The sequence below is a fragment of the Saimiri boliviensis genome, chromosome 20 (genome assembly GCF_048565385.1).
Source record: "Saimiri boliviensis isolate mSaiBol1 chromosome 20, mSaiBol1.pri, whole genome shotgun sequence".
In the NCBI taxonomy this organism is placed as follows: Eukaryota; Metazoa; Chordata; class Mammalia; order Primates; family Cebidae; genus Saimiri; species Saimiri boliviensis.
This window is the reverse complement of record NC_133468.1, coordinates 27,644,137-27,664,126: the sequence shown is the minus strand read 5'-3', so window position 1 is coordinate 27,664,126 and position 19,990 is coordinate 27,644,137. Positions and strand designations below refer to the sequence as shown.

The following is a 19,990-nucleotide window of genomic DNA, read 5'->3' as shown; positions in this document are numbered from 1 at the left end:
ACACTTGGCCAAGCCACTCTTCTGCCCGGAACCTCCAAATGGCTTCCCACTGCCCTCTGATTAGTGCTAACTGTCTGACCCTCCACCATCAGACTCTGACTGCTTGGACAACATTATCCTGTCCACAGTCCCTAAATGCACCAGCCAGGCTAGTACCCTCAGGCTGTGTCTACAGCCCCAAATATCCATTTCACCCAAACCAGCCAAGGTATTAGCATAGGACCAAATTATTGCCTTATTATACGTTGAGTGTCTGAAGGATATGTAGCGATGTATCTTTTTTCATTACTGATACAGATTATTTTTTCTTACTCTGTTTCTTGGTCATTCTGGCTAGACATGATCAGTTTCACTGGTTTCTACTGTTTGTTATTTTCTTCCTTCTCATTATTTTGGGTACACAAGCATGTCTTGGAGATACTGCAGGATTGCTTCCAAACCATAAGGCAAATACCACAGTAAAGCAAGTCACATGTATGCACTGGGAAACCAAAGCATTCAAAAGTTAGGTTTACACTATACTGTTGTCTATTAAGTGTATAATATTATGTCTGAAAAAACAGTATACATACCTTAATTAAAAAGTAGATTATTGGCTGTGCATGGTAGCTCACACCTGTAATCCCAGCACTTTAAGAGGCTAAGACGGAAGGATTGCTCGAGTGCAGTAGTTCTAGACCAGTCTGGGCAACAGAGTGAGACCCCATCTCTACAAAAAAAATCAACAAAAAAATTAGCTGGGCATAGAGGCACGCGCCCAGCTACTTAGGAGGCTGATGGAAGAGGATTGCTTGAGCTTGGGAGGTCAAGGCTTCAGCGAACCGAGATTGTGCCACTGCACTCAAGCCTTGGCAACAGAGTGAGACCCCGTCTCAAAAATAAAAGAAAACAAAAAGCATATGTTTACACCATCTTGTCATCTGTTAAGTGTGCAACAGCATTATGTCTTTCTGTTGTTTTGAGACAGAGTCTCACTTTGTTGCCTAGGCTGGAGTGCAGTGGTGTGATGTTGGCTCGATGCAATCTCCACCTCCTTGGGTTCAAGTTATTCTCCTGCCTCAGCCTCCCGAGTAGCTGGGATTACAAACACACACCACTACGCGTGGCTAATTTTTGTATTTTTAGTAGAGACGGGGTTTCACCATGTTAGCCAGGCTGGTCTCAAACTCCAGACCTCAGGTGATCCACCCACCTTGGCCTCCCAAAGTGCTGGGATTGCAGGCGTGAGCCTCTGTGCCTGGCCATAATAGCGTTCATTATGTCTAAGGAAACATTGTGCATACCTTAATTTTAAAATGCTTTATTGCTGAAAAGGCTGACAATCTTCTGAGCCTTCAGTGAGCTGTAATCTTTTTGCCGGTGGAGGGTCTTGCGTTGATGTTGATGGCTGCTGACTGATTAGCGGGGTGGCTGCTGAAGGTTGGGGTGCTGTGGCAGTTTCTTAAAATAAGACAACAGTGAAGTTTGCCACATCGATGGACTCTTTCTTTCAAGAAAGATTTCTCTGTAACATGCTGTACTGTTTGATAGCGGTTACCTGCAGAACTTCTTTCAGAATTGGAGGCTGTTCTCTCAAACCCTGCTGCTGCTTTATCAGCTAAGCTTAGGCAATATTCTGAATCCTTTGTCATTTCAATAGTATTCACCGCATCTTCACCAGGAGTAGAGGCCATCTCAGGAAACCACTTTCTTTGCTCCTCCGTAAAAAGCAGCACCTCATCTTTTCAAATTTATCGTGACATTGCAGCAATACAGTCCCATCTTGAGGTTCCACTCTAACTCACGTTCTCTAGCCGTTTCCACCACATCTGCATGACTTCTGGCAGTGAAGTCTTAAACCTTTCAAAGTTGTCCACGAGGGTTGGAATCCACTTTTTTTTCTTTTGAGATGGAGTCTTGCTCTGTCTCCTAGGCTGGAGTGCAGTGGCGTGATACTGGCTCACTACAACCTCTGCCTCCCGGGTTCAAGCGGTTTTCCTGCCTCAGCCTCCCAAATAGCTAGGACTGCAGGCACACACCAGCACACCTGGCTCATTTTTGTATTTTTAGCAGAGTTGGGGTTTTACCATGTTGGCCAGGATGGTCTCAATCTCCTGATCTCGTTATAACATTATGCTTGCCTTAGCCTTCCAAAGTGCCGAGATTACAGGCGTGAGCCACCGTGCCCAGCCCAGAATCAACCTCTTCAAACTCCTGTTCATGTGGATATTTTGACCTCTCATGAATACAAGTGTTCTCAATGGCATCGAGCATAGTGAATTATTATTATTCTTTCCTTTTTTTTTTGAGACACAGTCTCGCTCAGGCACCAGGTTGGAGTGCAGTGGTATGATCTCGGCTCACTGCAACCTCTGCCTCCCAGGTTCAAGCAATTCTCCTGCCTCAGCCTCCTGGGTAGCTGGGACTACAGACGCATGCCACCATGCCCAGCTAATTTTTTTGTATTTTTAGTAGAGATGGGGTTTCACCACGTTGGCTAGGATGGTCTCGATCTCTTGATCTCGTTATTTGCCCTCCTCGGCCTCCCAAGGTGCTGGGATTACAGGCTTGAGCCACTGCACTTAGCTCTTACTATTTTTTTGAGATAGAGTCTTGCTTTGTTGCCCAGGCTGGAGTGCAGTGGTTCAATTTCGGCTCACTGCAATCTCCGCCTTCCCAGTTCAAGCAATTCTTCTGCCTCAGCCTCCTGGGTAGCTGGGACTACAGGTGCCCGCCACCGTGCCTGGCTAATTTTTGTATTTTTAGTAGAGATGGGGTTTTGCCATGTTGGCTGGGCTGGTCTTGAACTCCTGACCTCAGGTGATCCACCTGCCTCGGCCTCCCAGAGTGCTGGGCTTGCAGGCATGAGCCACTGTGTCCGGCCTAGTTTAATTTTTATTTATTTATTTAGAGATCCACCTGCCTCGGCCTCCAAAAGTGCTGAGGTTACAGGTGTGAGCCATTGTACCTGGCGTGGAAAGTGAATTCTTTCCAGAAGGTTTTCCGTTTAATTTGCCCAGATGCATAAGAGGAATCGTCATCCATGGTAGCTGTAGCCTTACGAATTATTCCTTAAATAATGAGACTTGAAAGTCAAAATTACCCGAGTTAATTTTTATATAAGGTAAGAAAATGATGAAAGAACAGAAAAAAAGTCAGAATTACTCTTTGATCCATGGGCTGCAGAATGGGCACTGTGCTAGTGGGCATGAAACCAACATTCATCTTGTACGTCTCCCTCAGAGCTCTTGGGTGACAAGGAACATTGTCAATGAGCAGTAATATTTTGAAAGGAATCTTTTTTCCTGTACAGTAAGTGTCAACAGAGGGCTCGAAATAATAAATCATGCTGTGAACTGAGGTGTTATCAAGGCTTTGTTGTTGTATTTTGTGTGTGTTTGTGTGTGAGACAGAGTTTCGCTCTTGTCACCCAGGCTGAAGTGATGTGGCATGATCTCTGCTCACTGCAACCTCTGCCTCCTGGGTTCAAGTGATTCTCCTGCCTCAGCCTCCCGAGTAGCTGGGATTACAGGCGTGCACCCCCACACCTGTCTGATTTTTGTGTTTTAGTAGAGACGGTTTCACCATGTTGGCCAGGCTGGTCTTGAACTCCTGACTTAGGTGTTCCACCCACCTCGGCCTTCCAACGTGCTGGGATCATAGGTGTGAGCCATTGCACCTGGCCTGTTGTCCCATTGATAGAGTGCTGACAGAGGACATTTCGCATCATTCTTGAGCCCCTGGGGTTTTTAGGATGGTCAATGAGCACTGGCTTCAACTTAAAGTCCCCAGATGCATTAGCCCCTAACAGGAGAGTCAGCGTGTCCTGTAAAGCTTTGAAGCCAGGCATTGACTTCTCCTCTCTAGCTGTGAAAGCCTTAGATGGCATCGTCTTCCAGCAGAAGGCTGTTTTATCCATTTTGCAAATCTGTTAGTTGGTGTAACCACTTTAACCAATGCCCCTAGCTGGATCTTCTGGAGAAATTGCTGCATCAGCACTGGCTGCTTATCCTTGCTTTTTTTTGAGTCAGAGTCTTGCTTGTCACCCAGGCTGGGGTGCCATGGCATGATCTCAGCTCACTGCAACCTCTGACTCCTGGGTTCAAGCAATTCTTCTGCTTCAGTCTCCCGAGTAACTGAGTACACGTGACTACCACCATGCCCAGCTAATTTTTTGTATCTTTTTTTCTGGTAAAGACGGGGTTTCACCATGTTGGTCAGGCTGGTCTTGAACTCCCGACCTCAGGTGATCCGCCCGCCTTGGCCTCCAAAGTGCTTGGATTACAGGCGTGAGCCACTGCGCCCAGCCCTTTTTGTATCTTTAGTAGAGATGGGGTTTCACCATTTTGGTCAGGCCAGTCTTGAATTCCTGACCTTGTGATCCTCCCGCCTCAGCCTCCCAAAGTGCTGGGATTACAGGCCTGAGCCACCGTGCCCGGCTCTCCTTGCATTTTTATGTTATGGAGATGGCTTCTTAGATGGAATCTTGCTCTGTTGCCCAGACTGGAATGCAGTGATGCAGTCTCGGCTCACTGCAACTTCTGTGTCCTGGGTTCAAGCGATTCTCCTGTTTCAGCCTCCTGAGTAGCTGGGACTACAGGCACCTGCCACCATGCCTGGCTGATTTTTGTATTTTGTTAGTAGAGATGGGGTTTTGCCATGTTGGCCAGGCTGGTTTCAAACTCCTGACCTCAAGTGATCCACCTGCTTTGGTCTCCCCAAGTGCTGGGATTACAGGCGTGAGCCACCACGCCTGGCCAATGACTTCTTTCCTTATATCTCATAAGCCAGTGTCTGCTGGCTTCAAACTTTCCTTTTGGAGTTTCTCACCTCCTTGAGCCTTCACAGAATTGAAGGGAGTTGGAGCCTCGCTCCGGATTAGGATTTGGCTTGGCTTAAAGGAATGTTGGGGCTGGTTCGATCTTCTCTCCAGACCACTTAAACTTTCTCCATGTCAGCAATAAGCCTGTTTCACTTTCTTATCATACGTGTGTTCATCAGAGCGCTTGAAATTTCCTTCAATAATTTTTTCTTTGCTTTCACAGCCTGGCTAACTGTTGGGCACAAGAGGCCTTGCTTTCAGGCTATCTTGGTTTTTGACCGGCTTCCGCCTTCCTCACTAAGTTTAATCATTTCTACCTTTCGATTTAAAGTGAGAGACATGTGACTCTTTTATAACACTTAGGGGCCGTTGTAGGATATTAACTGACTGATTTGAGTATTGTTATGCTTTAGGGAATAGGGAGGCCCAAGAAGAGGGAGAGAGATGAGGAAGGCCGCTTGGCAGAGCAGTCAACACACCCCCTTTTTTTTTTTCTCTTGCTATATAAAAAACACACGGCTGGTTGGGGTGGCTCATGCCTGTCATCCCAGCAGTTTGGGAGGCCAAGGTGGGAGGATCACTTGAGGTCAAGAGTTCAAGACCACCCTGGCCAACACGGTGAAACCTTGTCTCTACTAAAAACACAAAAAGTAGCCAGACTTGGTGGTACATGCCTATAATCTCAGCTATTTGGGAAGCTGAGGCAGGAGAATTGCTTGAGCAGTGAGCAGAGATTGGGCCACTGCACTGCACTCCAGCCTGGGTGACAAGAGTGAGACTCTGTCTCAAAAAGAAAGAAAGAAAAAAAAAAAAAGAACAGCACACACATTGGCCAGGCATGGTGACTCATGCCCATAATCCCAGCACTTTGGGAGGCCGAGGCAGATGGACCATCAGAGGTCAGGAATTTGAGACCAGCCTGGCCAACCTGTTGAAACTCCATTTGTACTAAAAATACAAAAATTGACTGGGGGTGCTTGTGGGGACCTGTAATCCCAGCTACTTGGGAGGCTGAGGCACGAGAATCGCTTGAACCTGGGAGGCAGAGGTTACAGTGAGCCGAGACTGTACCACTGCAGTCCAGCTTGAGCAACAGAGTGAGACTCCATCTCAAAAAAATAAAAAATAAAAAAAAGAAACACATTCGTCGGTGAGGTTTCCATCTTACATGGGCACTGGTCATGGAGCCCCAAAACAATTACAATTTTTTTATAAGTAAGAAGTCTTGCTCTGTTGCCCAGGCTGGTCTCAAACTCCTGACCTCAAGTGATCTGCTCTCCTTGGCCTCCCAAAGTGCTGGGATTATAGGCGTGAGCTGCCAACTTCAGCCCCTTTTATCATTTTAGAATGTTCTTCTTTGTTGCTGGTAACAATTTTTGTCTGAAAAACTATTTTTGCCTTTCAGTTTATTAGTGTCTTTGTCATTAGTATTTTGCTTAAGCCTTGGTTCTCCTTTGCTGCCTTTTAAACACATTTATTAGAATATGTTTAAGAATTCCATTTTTTCCTGTTGGCTTTCTGAGTATCATTTTGTCATTTTTAAAAATAGAAAATAAAGATAACAATATACATTCCTAACTTTTTACATCCTCTTATAATGTGTTTTTTTCCACATAAAATACAGAAGTCTTGCAACTTCATATAAGTTCCTATCATCTCTCAAATTTACATTATATGTAATACTTCTTCACATGGTGTCAACCCCTGAAGACAACGTTATAAACTTAGTTTTAATCATTTAAATGGCTTGTCAGGAAATTAAGAGGAAAAATGAAAAAAGTGTTTTGTATTTATTCAGATATTTATTATTCCTGTTGCGTTTCAATCTCTTCTGAGTATTCCAGTTTTCTTGCAGTTTCAGCCCAAAGCAATTCATTTAACAGTTTTGCCTTGTGGAGCTGCTGGTAATGAATTTTCTTAGTGTTTTTTTTGTTTTTGTTTTTGTTTTTGTTTTCAGATGGAGTCTCACTCTGTCACCCAGGCTGGAGTGCAATGGTGCAGTCTCGGCTCATTGTAACCTCCGCCTTCTGGGTTCAAGTGATTCTCCTGCCTCAGCCTTCCAAGTAGTTGGGATTGCAGGCGTGAGCCATCATGCCTGATCTCTTTCTGTTGTTTTACCTGAAAATATGTCTATTTCACCCTCACTCTCGAGTGATGTTTTTACTGGATATGGAATTTTTGGTTGACAGTTGTTGTTGTTTTTTTTTTCCCTTTGAGCACTTAAAAGATATTCTATCTTCTGGCCTCTGGTTTCTGATAAGAAGTTAGCCATTAATCAAACGATTGTTCTGGAAGTGATAGGTTACATTTTTCTTGTTGTTCTGGGGATTTGTGTTTATCTTTGTCAGCTGTTTGACTGTGGCATGCCTTGTGTTTATTTTGCTTGGTGTTCATCTGCAAGTTTTGGTTTGTCATCAAATTTGGGAAGATTTCAGCTATTGAGGAAAGACTTACAGAAATCTTCATGCATTTTTCTTATTCTTTCTTTTTCTGTTTAACATAAATTTGACCATTTGTTATCTGACAGGTCTCTGAGGCTGGTTCCCCTGCATCCAAACTCTCACTTACTTTTCTCTTAATCATATCCATTCAGCTCTTAGATCCCTTCCATAGATATTTTATTTCTGAAATTGTTCTTCTGAGTTTTATAATTTATTTGTGGTGTTTGAGATAGGGTCTTACTCTGTCACCCAGGCTGGAATGCAGTAGCACAATCATGGCTCACTGAAGCCTCAACCTCCTGGCCTCAGGTGATCCTCCCACCTTTGTCTCCTGAGTAGCTGGGACCACAGGTGCATGCCATGATGCCTGGCTAATTATTGTATTTTTTGTAGAGACAGAGTCTCGCTATGTTGCCTAGGCTGGTCTTAAACTCCTGACCTCAAGGGATCCTCCCGCCTTAGCCTCCCAAAGTTCTGGGATTACAGGTGTGAGCCACCTCACCTAGCCAGTTCTATACTTTCAGTTGGTTCATTTGGTTCATTTGGCTCTTTTCTGTTTCTTCTTTGCTAGTCCTTCCTATTTGGTGAAATTTTAATGTATTGAAAACAAGTTTTGTTTCGTCTGTTTGAGAATTTCAGAATCCTTGGCTGTTCGTTCCAACATCTGGTTCATCTCAGGATCAGGTTCAGTTGGTTTTCTTTTCTCTCTGGAATGTAATGTATTTTCTTGGTTCTTCATTCGTCTAGTAATTTTTTTTTTTTTTTGAGACAGAGTCTTGCTGTCACCCAGGCTGGAGTGCAGTGGTGTGATCTCTGCTCACTGCAGCCTCCGCCTCCTGGGTTCAAGTGATTCTTGTGCCTTAGCCTCCGAAGTAGTTGGGATTACAGGCACCCACTACCACACCCAGATAATTTTTAACATTTTTAGTAAATATGGGGTTTCACCATGTTGGCCAAGCTGGTCTCGAACTCCTGACCTCAAGTGATCTGTCTGCCTTGGCCCTCCAAAGTGCTGGGATTACAGGCATGAGCCACATGCCTGGCCTTGTCTAGTAATTTTGGATTGTATTTTAGGCATTGTGGGTCTGAGGTTGTGGAGAGGCAGAATGCCTTTCTTTTTTCTTTTTCTTTTTTTTTTCAGTGAGTATTATCTCTTTTAGGAGCTATTTCCTTAGTGTGGGGCTTGAAGTCCAATTTGTTTCTTGTGTGATGTCTCTGGCCTCTGTTCAGATCATTTTTGCTGAGACCTGGGCTGTTTGGTGTCTCTTCTGCGTGTAGGTGGTTTCAGGGCCATTCAGAGACAGGGAGGAGAGAGAGAGAGACCATGGGGACTCCTCTCTTGGCTCCCTTTATAATTTTTTTTTTTTTTTTGAGACAGTGTGTCACTCTGTGGCCCAGGCTGAAGTGCAGTGGTGCGATCTTGGCTCACTGCAACCTCCACCTCCCTGGTTCAAGCGATTCTCCTGCCTCAGCCTCCCAAGTAGCTGGGATTACAGGCATGCACCACCACACCTAGCCAATTGTATTTTTAAGCAGAGACGGGGTTTCACCATGTTGGCCAGGCTTGTCTCAAACTCCTAACCCCAGGTGATCTGCCTGCCTTGGCTTCCCAAAGTGATGGGATTATAGGCGTGAGCCACTGCGCCCGGCCTCTGGCTCCCTATCTTCTGTGTTGCCAATTTCTAGACTTCTTTTTCCTGGTGCTGAGGTCAGCAGGACTTTGGTTTCCATGTGGGCCCCACCTTCCCTGCTGGTGCCAAGAAGACCGTGTCTAGTGCCAGGGTAGAGGGTGCAGGGAGGAGATCTGCCTCCTGTGACTTCATTCTCCACCTCCCACATGAGCCTCCTCTCTGTCCGCTGTCCCTCCCTGTACCACACACAATGGGCCCATGAAGGGTTGCATACGCCAGGTGTTCCAGTGGATCTCTGGTGGGGACTATTATTGGGTGGTACCTCATTCCATCATACCCAGAAGCAGAACTCTCAAGCCTGTGTTTTACTATGGTGTGTACCCACATTAGCCTCAAAAAGCCCCGTGCTGGCCGGGCACAGTGGCTCACACCTGTAATCTCAGCACTTTGGGAGTCCAAGGCAGGCAGATCACGAGGTCAGGAGTTTGAGACCATCCTGGCCAACACTTTGATACCCCGTCTCTACTAAAAATACGAAAAACAATTAGCTGGGCATGGTGACATGTGCCTGTAATCCCAGCTACTTGAGAGGCTGAGGCAGGAGAATCGCTTGAACACGGGAGGCAGAAGTTGCAACGAGTGGAGAATTTGTCACGGCACTCCAGCTTAGCCACAGAGCAAGACTCTGTCTCAGACAAACAAAAAGCCCCTTGCTGCCTCCTGGCACAGTGGAAAGTTGGAAAGTCTGTTTGCAAAAGATGAATGAATGGGATTATGATGTTTTGCCAGTGATTCTATTTCACTGGGCATCCCCTGCTGGTCCCTGTTGCTATGGCTTCATCTACTGGTGCAGTGGGAGCCCCACCTCTCAGTCAGTGGGCCTGGGATTGGGCCCCGGCTTTTCGGCTCCTGTGATGAGGATTTAAAGCAGACCACTAGCTCTCCCTGGGGTTGTTAACCCAAGGGACTGTCACAGACATTGCATCCCTGAGTGAATGCACCTTGAAGCCTCTGTCCCAGGGAGCAGTGCCGTGCACGCCTCAATCACACGCTCTTCCTGGACACCAGGTCTGAGCTAGGGCTGGAGCTGGAGGTCCCGGAGAACTCAGGGATCTGCTTCCCGGGGGCAGGGTAGACTGGGATAAGCTGAGACCCTGGCATGGACATATATGATAAGGTGTGGCATTGCCTGTGACAACAGAGGTGTGGCCAGAGAGGACTTCCCGGGATGTGGGGTGGTTCTCTTCCTGAAGGACTCAGCACAATTCCAAGGAGAGGTCCGGGGAGCTGGTGCTCTGTGCAGAGGGGCTGGCAGAGAGCAAAGCTGGCTGGTGGGAATGAGTGGGGATGGTGGGTGCCGGGCAAGTGCCCGACACCTGTGCTCAGAGGCTGGGCATTCGAGGAGCCTGCAGGGCTGGGACCCAGGATCCAGGGCAGAGGGAAGCAGCATCTCGGCTGCGGAACAGGTGGGGCTGGGGGTGGGAGGAGGGCGGGGGGAGGCCCTGTCTTGTAGAGAGGACAGTGGGAGTGGACGATTCCTGGGACCATCCAGCTGACAGGCCGCACCAGGAATGGGAAAGAGGAGGCCAGGGGGCTTGGGGATTCTCTGCGGGTTTCCCCTCCTGCCTGCCCTAGAGGGCTGCTGCCCTGCAGGTGTGGGCCTGCCCAGCTGCCCTGGCTTCTGGGATTTCCACCAGTTAGGTGGGGCTCTGGAGGAGCTCAAAGGGCCCAGGATTTTCCCGTGGGGCGAGGGGCGGGGAGCAGCGTCCAGCAGCGTTCGGGCAGCCGAGGTGGGTGAGGACAGGCGTATGGGCAGGTGCGGGCCCCGTGAGCCCTTCTTCTCGGACCTCACTTTCCTCTCCTGGAAACGGGGAGAAGGGCTGACATCGGCAGGGAGGTCCTCTGGGGGAAGAATGGGGCCCGTGGGTCTGCGTGGGAGGGAGAGTCCCTGCAAGCCTGTGACCAGCGCACCCTCCTCCCGCGTCCAGGCACAGAGTTCGAGTACACCGACTCGGAGAGTGAGGTCAAGGTGCGCAAGCGGTCGCCCGCCGGGCTGCTGCGGCCCAAGAAGGGGTTGGGGGAGCCGGGGCCCTCCCTGGCCGCACCCACGCCTGGCGCCCGCGGCCCCGGCCCCAGCAGCCCAGACAAGGCTAAGCTGGCAGCAGAGAAGGGACGCAAGGCCCGGAAGCTACGGGGCCCCAAGGAACCCGGCTTCGAGGCGGGGCCCGAGGCCAGCGACGACGACCTGTGGACGCGGCGCCGCAGCGAGCGCATCTTCCTGCACGACGCCTCGGCTGCCGCTCCTGCACCTGCCAGTACCGCGCCGGCCACCAAGGCCAGCCGCTGCGCCAAGGGTGGCCCCCTGAGCCCGCGCAAGGACGCCGGGCGTGCCAGGGACAGGAAGGACCCCAGGAAGGTAGGGGCTGCGTGGGGAAGGGAGCCATGGAAGGGTCCCTGGGATTCGCGAGGGAGAGGCCCTCTCCCCTCCCAGCCTGGGGAAGCGGCCTCACTGCTAACCATGTGCGCGGCTCCAGGTCCACCCAGAGCGCCTGCTAGGACTTGGCCCCAGGAGGAGCTGTGCTCGTGTTCCTTTGTTTCTTAAAAGTCAGGGTCTTGTTCTGTCACCCAGGCTGGAGTGCAGTGGCCTGATCATGGTTCACTGTAGCCGTCAACTCCTAGCTTCAAGCAGTCCTCCTGCCTCAGCCTCCCAGATAAATGGGTCTTCGGGCACATGCTGCTGCACCCAGCTAATTTACTTTTTGTAGAGATGGGATCCGGCTATGTTGCCCAGGCTGATCTTAAACTCCTGACCTTTAGCTATCCTCCTGCCCCAGCCTCCCAAAATGTGGAGATTACAGGCATGAGCCACTATGTTTGACCACCCATTTCTTACAGAGGCCCTTAATCTTCTTCTAAGACTTTAAAAAATGAATAAGGGAGCCAGGCGCAGTGGCTCATGCCTGTAATCCCAGCATTTTGGGAGGCTGAGGCAGGCGGATCATGAGGTCATGAGTTTGAGACTAGCCTGGCCAATATGGTTAAACCCTGTCTCAACTAAAAAACTATAAAAATTAGCCAGGGATGGTTGTGTGCACCTATAGTGCCAGCTACTCAGGAGGCTGAGGCAGGAGCATCGCTGGCACCCGGGAGGCTGAGGTTGCGGTGAGCCGAGATCATACCACTATACTCCAGCCTGGGTGACAGAGTGAGACTCCATGTCAAAAAAAAAAAATGTCTTGGCTGTTAGAGATGGGTGGGTGATCACCTGAGGTCAGGACTTGGAGACCAGCCTGACCAACATGGAGAAACTCTGTCTCTGCTAAAAATACAAAATCAGCCAGGCATGGTGGTGCCTGCCTGTAGTCCCAGCTACTCGGGAGGCTGAGGCAGGAGAATTGCTTGAACCCATGAGGCAAAGGTTGCAGTGAGCTGAGCTCGTGCCATTGCACTCCAGCCTGGGCAACAAGAGGGAAACCCCATCTCAAAAAAGAAAACAAAGTAAATAAAATCGCTGGACCCCAAAGGAAGACACTGATATTAAAGTACAGTTATCAAGATATTGAAAAGACTCCTCTGTGGTATGACCTGTGTGCTCCTTGAGGGATGGATGTATTTCACTAGTAAAGACATCCAGCAGTGGGTCTAGTAAATACCATATTTGAAATCTTATTATTTTTGTAGAAACCGTCTCACTGTGTCATCCAGGCTGGAAGGCGGTGCTGTGCTCATGGCTCACTGCAACCTTGAACTCCTGGGCTCATACAATCCTCCCACCTCACCCTCCTGATTAGCTGGGACTACAGGTGCATAACACCACGCCCGGCTAAGTTGTAAATTGTTAGTATAGATGATGTCTTGCTCTGTTGCCCAGGCTGATCTCAGACTCTCTTCTTCTGCCTCAGCCTCTCAAAGTGTTGGGATTACTGGCGTGAGCCACTGCACCTGGCTGGTGCTGTACTTCTGAAGCAGTGGGTGTAAAGGATGTTTTAAGGTCCCTGCAGTGACTATTGTGTGCTGCGAGACTCTGTGGTTTCCGTTGGTGGCAAAGTCACCGGCACTGCTGGTACTCTTGTGGTTTGTGGCCTCCACTCTCACCTGAAGGAAAAACCCCATGTTTTTTAGAGGTTAAGATGTGAAAATACAGGTGGGACTATTTTTTCCTACCCATTTACAGATTCCCTAAATTCTCTCTATGAACACCCCAAATTAAGAAAACTTGTTTTTCAACCACTCTATGATAATTGGACCTGTTATCCTTTTTGCACTGGCTACTAGGAAGCTGATGGCCAAATGCTTCCTCCTCTTACTTGGATGCATTCAGCCTTAACAGCGAGGCTTTGATAGTATTCTGATTCTCTCCACCCTGAGCCCATGATACAGGAGGAACTCTCAAATAACTGTGACATTCTAGAGAAAATCGCAAAAAAGACGAGAGTCTCACTCCAGGTTGGAATACAGTGGAGCAGTCGTGGCTCACTGTAGCCTCCACCTCCCACGCTCAGGGGATCTTCCCTCCTCAGCCTCTGGAGTAGCTGAGACTACACATGTGTACCAGCGTGCCTGGCTAAATTTTTTTTTTTTTTTTTTTGAGACGGAGTTTCGCTCTTGTTACCCAGGCTGGAGTGCAATGGCGCGATCTCGGTTCACCGCAACCTCCGCCTCCTGGGTTCAGGCAATTCTCCTGCCTCAGCCTCCTGAGTAGCTGGATTACAGGCACGCGCCACCATGTCCAGCTAATTTTTTTGTATTTTTTTTAGTAGAGACAGGATTTCACCATGTTGGCCAGGATGGTCTCGATCTCTTGACCTCGTGATCCACCTGCCTCGGCCTCCCAAAGTGCTGGGATTACAGGCTTGAGCCACCACGCCCGGCCCCAATTTTTTTTTTTTTTAATGATAGAGTCTTCCTCTGTTGGCCAAGCTGGAGTACAGTGGTGTCATCTCAGCTCACTGCAACCTCCACCACCAAGTTCAAGCGATTCTCCTGCCTCAGCCTCCCGAATAGCTGGGATTACAGGCATGCACCACTACACCTGGCCAATTTTTGTATTTTTAGTAGAGACAGGGTTTCACCATGTTGCTCAGGCTGGTCTCGAACTCTGGACCTCAGGTATCTGCCCACCTGGGCCTCACAAAGTGCTGGGATTACAAGTGTGAGCCACTGCGCCCGGCCTGCCTGGCTAATTATTTTTTTGAGACGGAATCTTGCTCTGTCGCCCAGATTGGAGTGCAGTGGCGTGAATCTTGGGTCACTGCAATGTCAACCCTCCCAGGGTCAAGCAATTCTCCTGCGTCAGCCTCCCAAGTAGCTGGGAGTACAGGTACACACTGCCGTGCCCGGCTAATTGTTTGTATTTTTAGTAGAGACAAGGTTTTCCATGCTGGCCAGTGTCATCTCGAACTCCTGACCTCAGGTGATCCACCCTACTCAGCCTCCCAGTGTTGGGATTACAGACGTGAGCCACCATGCTCGGATTTCTATCAATATTTTTATTGTGTTTATCTGTAAGAGACAGAGTCTTGCTTTGTTGCCCAGTCTGGGGTGCAGTCATGATCGTAGCTCACTGCAGTCTTGAACTTCCAAGTTTAAGCAATTCTCCTGCCTGTCTCCTCTGAGTAGCTGGGACCACAGGTGCACGCCACCACACTTTGCTAATCATTTTTTAAATTAAGAGATGGGGGTCTCACTTTGTTGCTCAGATGGTTTCAAACTCTTGGGCTTAAGCTGATCCTCCTGCCTCGGCCTCCCAAAGTGCTGGGATTACAGGTGTGCACCACCGTATCCGGCTAGTTTTTTAAATTATTTTTGTACAGATGGGGCTGGGTTTTTTTATGTTGTTCAGGCTGGTCCTGAACTCCTCGGCTCAAGCAATCCTCCTCCTTCCTTAGCCTCCCAAAGCGCTGGGATTTCAGGGATGAGCCACCACGCCTGGCCATCAGTATTTTTGTTTGTTTGTTTGTTTGTTTTTAGGCAAAATCTCCCTCTTGTTGCATAGGCTGGAGCACAGTGGCAGGATCTTGGCTCACTGCAACTTCTGCCTCCTGGGTTCAAGCGCTTCTCCTACCTCAGCTTCCTGAGTAGCTGAGATTACAGGCATGCGCCCTGACACCTGGCTAATTTTTGTATTTTTTGGTAGAGATGGGGTTTCACTATGTTGGCTGGGCTGGTCTTGAACTCCTGACCTCAGGTGATCCACCCTCCTTGGCCTCCCAGAGTGCTGGGATTACAGGCATGAGCAACTGGTTGTATTTTTAAATGGTTGAATGACATTCCGCTGTCTCCCACTACCGACCCTGCTGGCGGGTGATGGTTTGGGTGACGGTGGTGTTTTGCCATCATAATTACCAAAGCAGTGAGCGTCTCTATTTTGTATACAGAACTTCTATCAGTCGGAAGTTATTTTCTTACTTATTTATTTATTTTTTACAAAAAAGCAGAGGAAGGCTCCCAGCCTGGGTTTTCTGATCAAAGGGAAAGAAACGGTTACTGGTTTTATCTGATTATAACAGTAATTTGGAAGATTAAAAAAAAAAATCCACTCAGGCCTTTTTTTTCCTGCTCTCATTTCCTTTTGTTCCCCGTGTGTACAGCTGCAGGGACATGTACCAGGAGATGCTGCTATCTGTTTAATGACAGATGCCAGAGATAAAGGGCGAAGCCACTAACATTCCTTCCACCCTTAAGATGCCTCTCATTCCCGAAGGATGACTTGGATTGGAAAGTTCAGCAGAAACAAGAAAATAAAACACACAGACATGCATGCATATATTTATTTCCCCCCCAAATGGGGATTAAACTATATACTCTTATGCTCTAGAACATGCCATTTTTTTTTTTTTTGAGACAGAGTTTCGCTCTTTTTACCCAGGCTGGAGTGCAATGGCGCGATCTCGGCTCACCGCAACCTCCGCCTCCCGGGCTCAGGCAATTCTCCTGCCTCAGCCTCCTAAGTAGCTGGGATTACAGGCACGCGCCACCATGCCCAGCTAATTTTTTGCACTTTTAGTAGAGACGGGGTTTCACCATGTTGACCAGGATGGCCTCGATCTCTCGACCTCGTGATCCACCCGCCTCGGCCTCCCAAAGTGCTGGGATTACAGGCTTGAGCCACCGCGCCCGGCATGAACATGCCATTTTTTTGGTCCCTCTCTATGTTCTTTGCTCTGACGCTGTGACTTCTGTTGTTTCTTGGTAGCATGTGACTATTATTATCTTTATTTGTTACTTTGCTACCTCTCCTGGCCTTGGCCGTTTGTTTTTATTTTTATTTCTTTTGAGATGGAGTTTCACTCTTTTTGCCCAGGCAGGAGTGCAGTGGGGCGATCTCGGCTCACTGCAACCTCCACCTCCTGAGTTCAAGCGATACTCCTGCCGCAGCCTCCCAGGTAGCTGGGATTACAGGCGCCTGCCACCACACCTGGCTACTGGCCATTGTTTTAGACGTGTTCCTTTTACAAAGTATAGACTTTTTAGCCAGGCATGGCGATGTATGTCTGTAGTCCCAGCTACTGCGGAGGCTGAGGAAGGAGGATCACTCGAGCCCAGGAGGCTGAGGTTGCAGTGAGCAGTAATTGTGCCACCGCACTCCAGCCTGGGTGACAGGGCGAGACCCTGTCTCAAAAACAACAAAACAGTGAAAAAGTGGAGACAGCCTACAGGCTCTTCTCATTATGGGGGTAGTTAAAAGTCAATGAATTACGGTTTCTCCATACCTTGGCTCATTTAGGCTGCTGTTATAAAACAAAACGAAGCTCCTTTTATGTGTATCAGTCATGTTGGGAGGAAAACGTTGCAAAGCAGGACTATCAGTAAATTCCCAACTATGCTTTTTAAAAAAAGTATTATGGGCTAGGTGAGGTGGCTCACGCCTATAATTCCCAGCACTTTGGGAAGCCTAGGCAGGCAGATCAGGAGGTCAGAAGTTCAAGACCAGCCTGGCCAATATGAAACCCCATCTCTACTAAAAATACAAAAATTAGCTGGGTGTGGTGGCGGGCGCCTGTAGTCCTAGCTACTTGGGAGGCTGAGGCAGAAGAATTGCTTGAACCCAGAAGATGGAGGTTGCAGTGAGCCAAGATCACACCACTGCACTCCAGCCTGGGCGACAGAACAAGACTCTGTCTTCAAAATAAAAAAAAAGTACTGTGTATGCATGGTTGTGTCTGCATAGCCTTCATATTTGCATGGTTGTGTGTGCTTGTGGAAAGTTCTAGAAAGATACACCATCCTGTTACTGGTAGCTGCCTCTGTGGAGTTGGTAGGAGGGTCACTGGAGAGTAACTCACAGCGTGTGTGTGTGTGTGTGTGTGTGTGTGTACACATATATATACACACACACACACACATATGTATAAACATACACACACACTTCAGTGTTTCAGTGTTAGCTTTTTTTTGAGGGGTAAGGGGTAACAAGTAGTATATACTGGCCATAAGATGATAAACATTAAAAACAGCCTGTAATCCCAGCACTTTGGAAGGCCAAGGCAAGAGGATCACTTGAAGCCAGGAGTTTGAGACCAGCCTGGGCAACATAGCGAGACCCTGTTTCTACAAAAAAATAAAAAATTAGCTGGGTGTAGTGGCATGCACCTGTAGTCCAGCTACTCAGGAGGCGGAGATGGGAGGATTGCCTGAGCCTAGGAGGTTGAAGCTACATTTAGTGGTGATGGTGCCACTGTCCTCTGGCCCAGGCAACAAAGTGAGACCCTGTCTCAAAAAAAAAACAAAAAAGCAAAACAAAACAAAAAAAACCCCCTGAAAACCAAAAACACTTGCAGGGAGAGAGAGAAGGGGTGTTTTGTTCCGGGAGGGCACACTTGGGGTGGCACAGGCCTTGGGGATAAGTGAGTGAGGGGGTGGGCTGCTGCCTGTGCCGTCTCTGTCCTCTGATGGCTCCTCTCTGCCGCTTCCTCCTTCAGAAGAAGAAAGGGAAGGAGACCGGGCCGGGAGCTGGGCTGCCACCTCCCCGAGCTCCCGCCTTGCCCTCTGAGGCCAGGGCTCCTCACGCCAGCTCCCTGACGGCCGCCAAGAAGAGCAAGGCCAAGGCCAAAGGGAAGGAGGTGAAGAAGGAGGTGAGGCTCGCCGTGCCCTGGTGGGCTCCATGGGGGGGCTCTGCCTGCTGCTCTGTATTCACCCTCCCCGTGAGAGAGGCTGCAGGTGACAAGGGTCATGTGATTGGCATCCCTGTGCTCCAGGGATAAGGAGATATGGGGGACTCGGCTCCTGTCCTCAGGAGACGCCTGCTTTAGCAGGGGCGGGGGACACTGGAGCAGTGATCAGGAGACCTGGGTGACGGGCCCCCAGCCCAGCATCAGGTCCTCACGGGCTGTCAGGCTTGGGTGAATTTCTTAGTCTGAGTGGGAGATGGTGGCATACCCATTCCCCACACCTGCTAGCCCCTGCCCAGTGGTTTTCTCTCAAGCCCATTGGGTGTGGCTGGAAATGCTGCCACAATTTCTGAACTGAGGCACCACCCCCCCATGGTAATGAACAGAAGTATGGTAGTGAGAACTGAGCACTGAATACTGAGTATTGAGTACTGAGCCCTGGCCAGTGGGTTTCAGCCCCATTTCACCCTCCCCCTGATCTCTTGGGTGCCCCCACCTGGGATCCCCACCATGCACATGACAGATTCCCTCTATGGCCTGACTGTGACTCCAGGTTTCCAGAGAGGGTCCCCAGCCTGGCAGGACCCCCGTGCCAGGTGCTAAGTCATTTGTTGGCGATTCTCTGTCCCCAGAACCGTGGGAAGGGGGGCGCAGTGAGCAAGCTGATGGAGAGCATGGCAGCCGAGGAGGATTTTGAACCCAACCAGGACTCGAGCTTCTCTGAGGACGAGCACCTGCCACGTGGCGGGGCTGTGGAGCGGCCGCTGACCCCGGGTGAGTGGCCGTGATGCGGTGTGTGCTGGGAGGGGCCGCTGCAGCCTCCCCTGAGGAGGCAGATCTGAGTCTGGCCTGAGACGGAAGGGCTGGGCTAGCTAGGGGCAGGGAACCGCATGAGCAGAGGTCCTGAGGCTGGACCCAGTTCCCTGGGGTGAATGAGAACGTTGGATTGGCTGTAGCTGAGTCAATTGGAGATGGAGCATTAGAGCCACCTTGGGGCCAGGGAGGAGGCAGATCCTGAGAGGCGCTTGGGAAGAAGCTCCGCGTTGGCTCTAAGGAAAATGAAGCTCTCTGAGGTTAGATGTGGGGATGTGATGTGGTCAGATTGGCTTTAAGATGAGCTGTCCAGGGTGGGCGCGGTGGCTCACGCCTGTAATCCCAGCACTTTGGGAGACCAAGATGGGCAGATCACCTGAGGTCAAGAGTTTGAGACCAGCGTGGCCAACATGGGGTTAAAACCCTGTCTCTACTAAAAATACAAAAATTAGCCAGGTGTGGTGGGTGAGCATCTGTAATCCCAGTTACTCGGGAGGCTGAGGCATGAGAATCGGTTGAAACCAGGAGGTGGTGGTTGCAGTGAGCTGAGATGGCACCATTGCACTCCAGCATGGGCAACAAGAGCGAAACTCTGTCTCCAAAAAAAAAAAAAAAAAAAGCCGGGCGCAGTGGCTCACGCCTGTAATCCCAGCACTTCGGGAGGCCGAGGCGGGTGGATCACGAGGTCAACAGATCGAGACCGTCCTGGTCAACATGGTGAAACCCCGTCTCTACTAAAAATGCAAAAAATCAGCTGGGCATGGTGGTGCGTGCCTGTAATCCCAGTCACTCAGGAGGCTGAGGCAGGAGAATTGCCTGAACCCGGGAGGCAGAGGTTGCGGTGAGCCGAGATCGCGCCATTGCACTCCAGCCTGGGAAACAAGAGCGAAACTCCGTCTCAAAAAAAAAAAAAAAAAAAAAAAAAAAGAACAAGCTCTCTGTTGCTGCACAGGGAATGAGTTGGGGGCCCCAGGAGAGGCAGGGAGTCCAGTTAGGCTATGCTGTCCAGGTGAGAGTGGGTCGTGGCCTGGGGCTGCCATGGGGGCAGCAGGAGAGGGGTGGAGCAGGGTGTTTACAGTAGGAGGGAGAGTGGATGGGATGTGGGGTGGGGTGCAGGCAGATGAGCGGGGAAGGGAAGGGCGACGTCAGGTGTCGGGGTGGCTTGGGGCCCTGTCCCTGAGACCTGGGCTAGGA

At 49.5% G+C, this 19,990-nt stretch overlaps 1 protein-coding gene across 1 annotated transcript in view; it reads left to right on the top strand.

The window, feature by feature from the left end:
- TNRC18 (trinucleotide repeat containing 18) overlaps positions 1–19,990 on the top strand; it is a 112,728-nt gene that overhangs the window by 78,760 nt on the left and 13,978 nt on the right. The window contains 3 exon segments of the mRNA XM_074390629.1: positions 10,862–11,289; positions 17,795–17,947; positions 18,616–18,757. Of these exon segments, the coding sequence (XP_074246730.1) occupies positions 10,862–11,289; positions 17,795–17,947; positions 18,616–18,757 (723 nt within the window).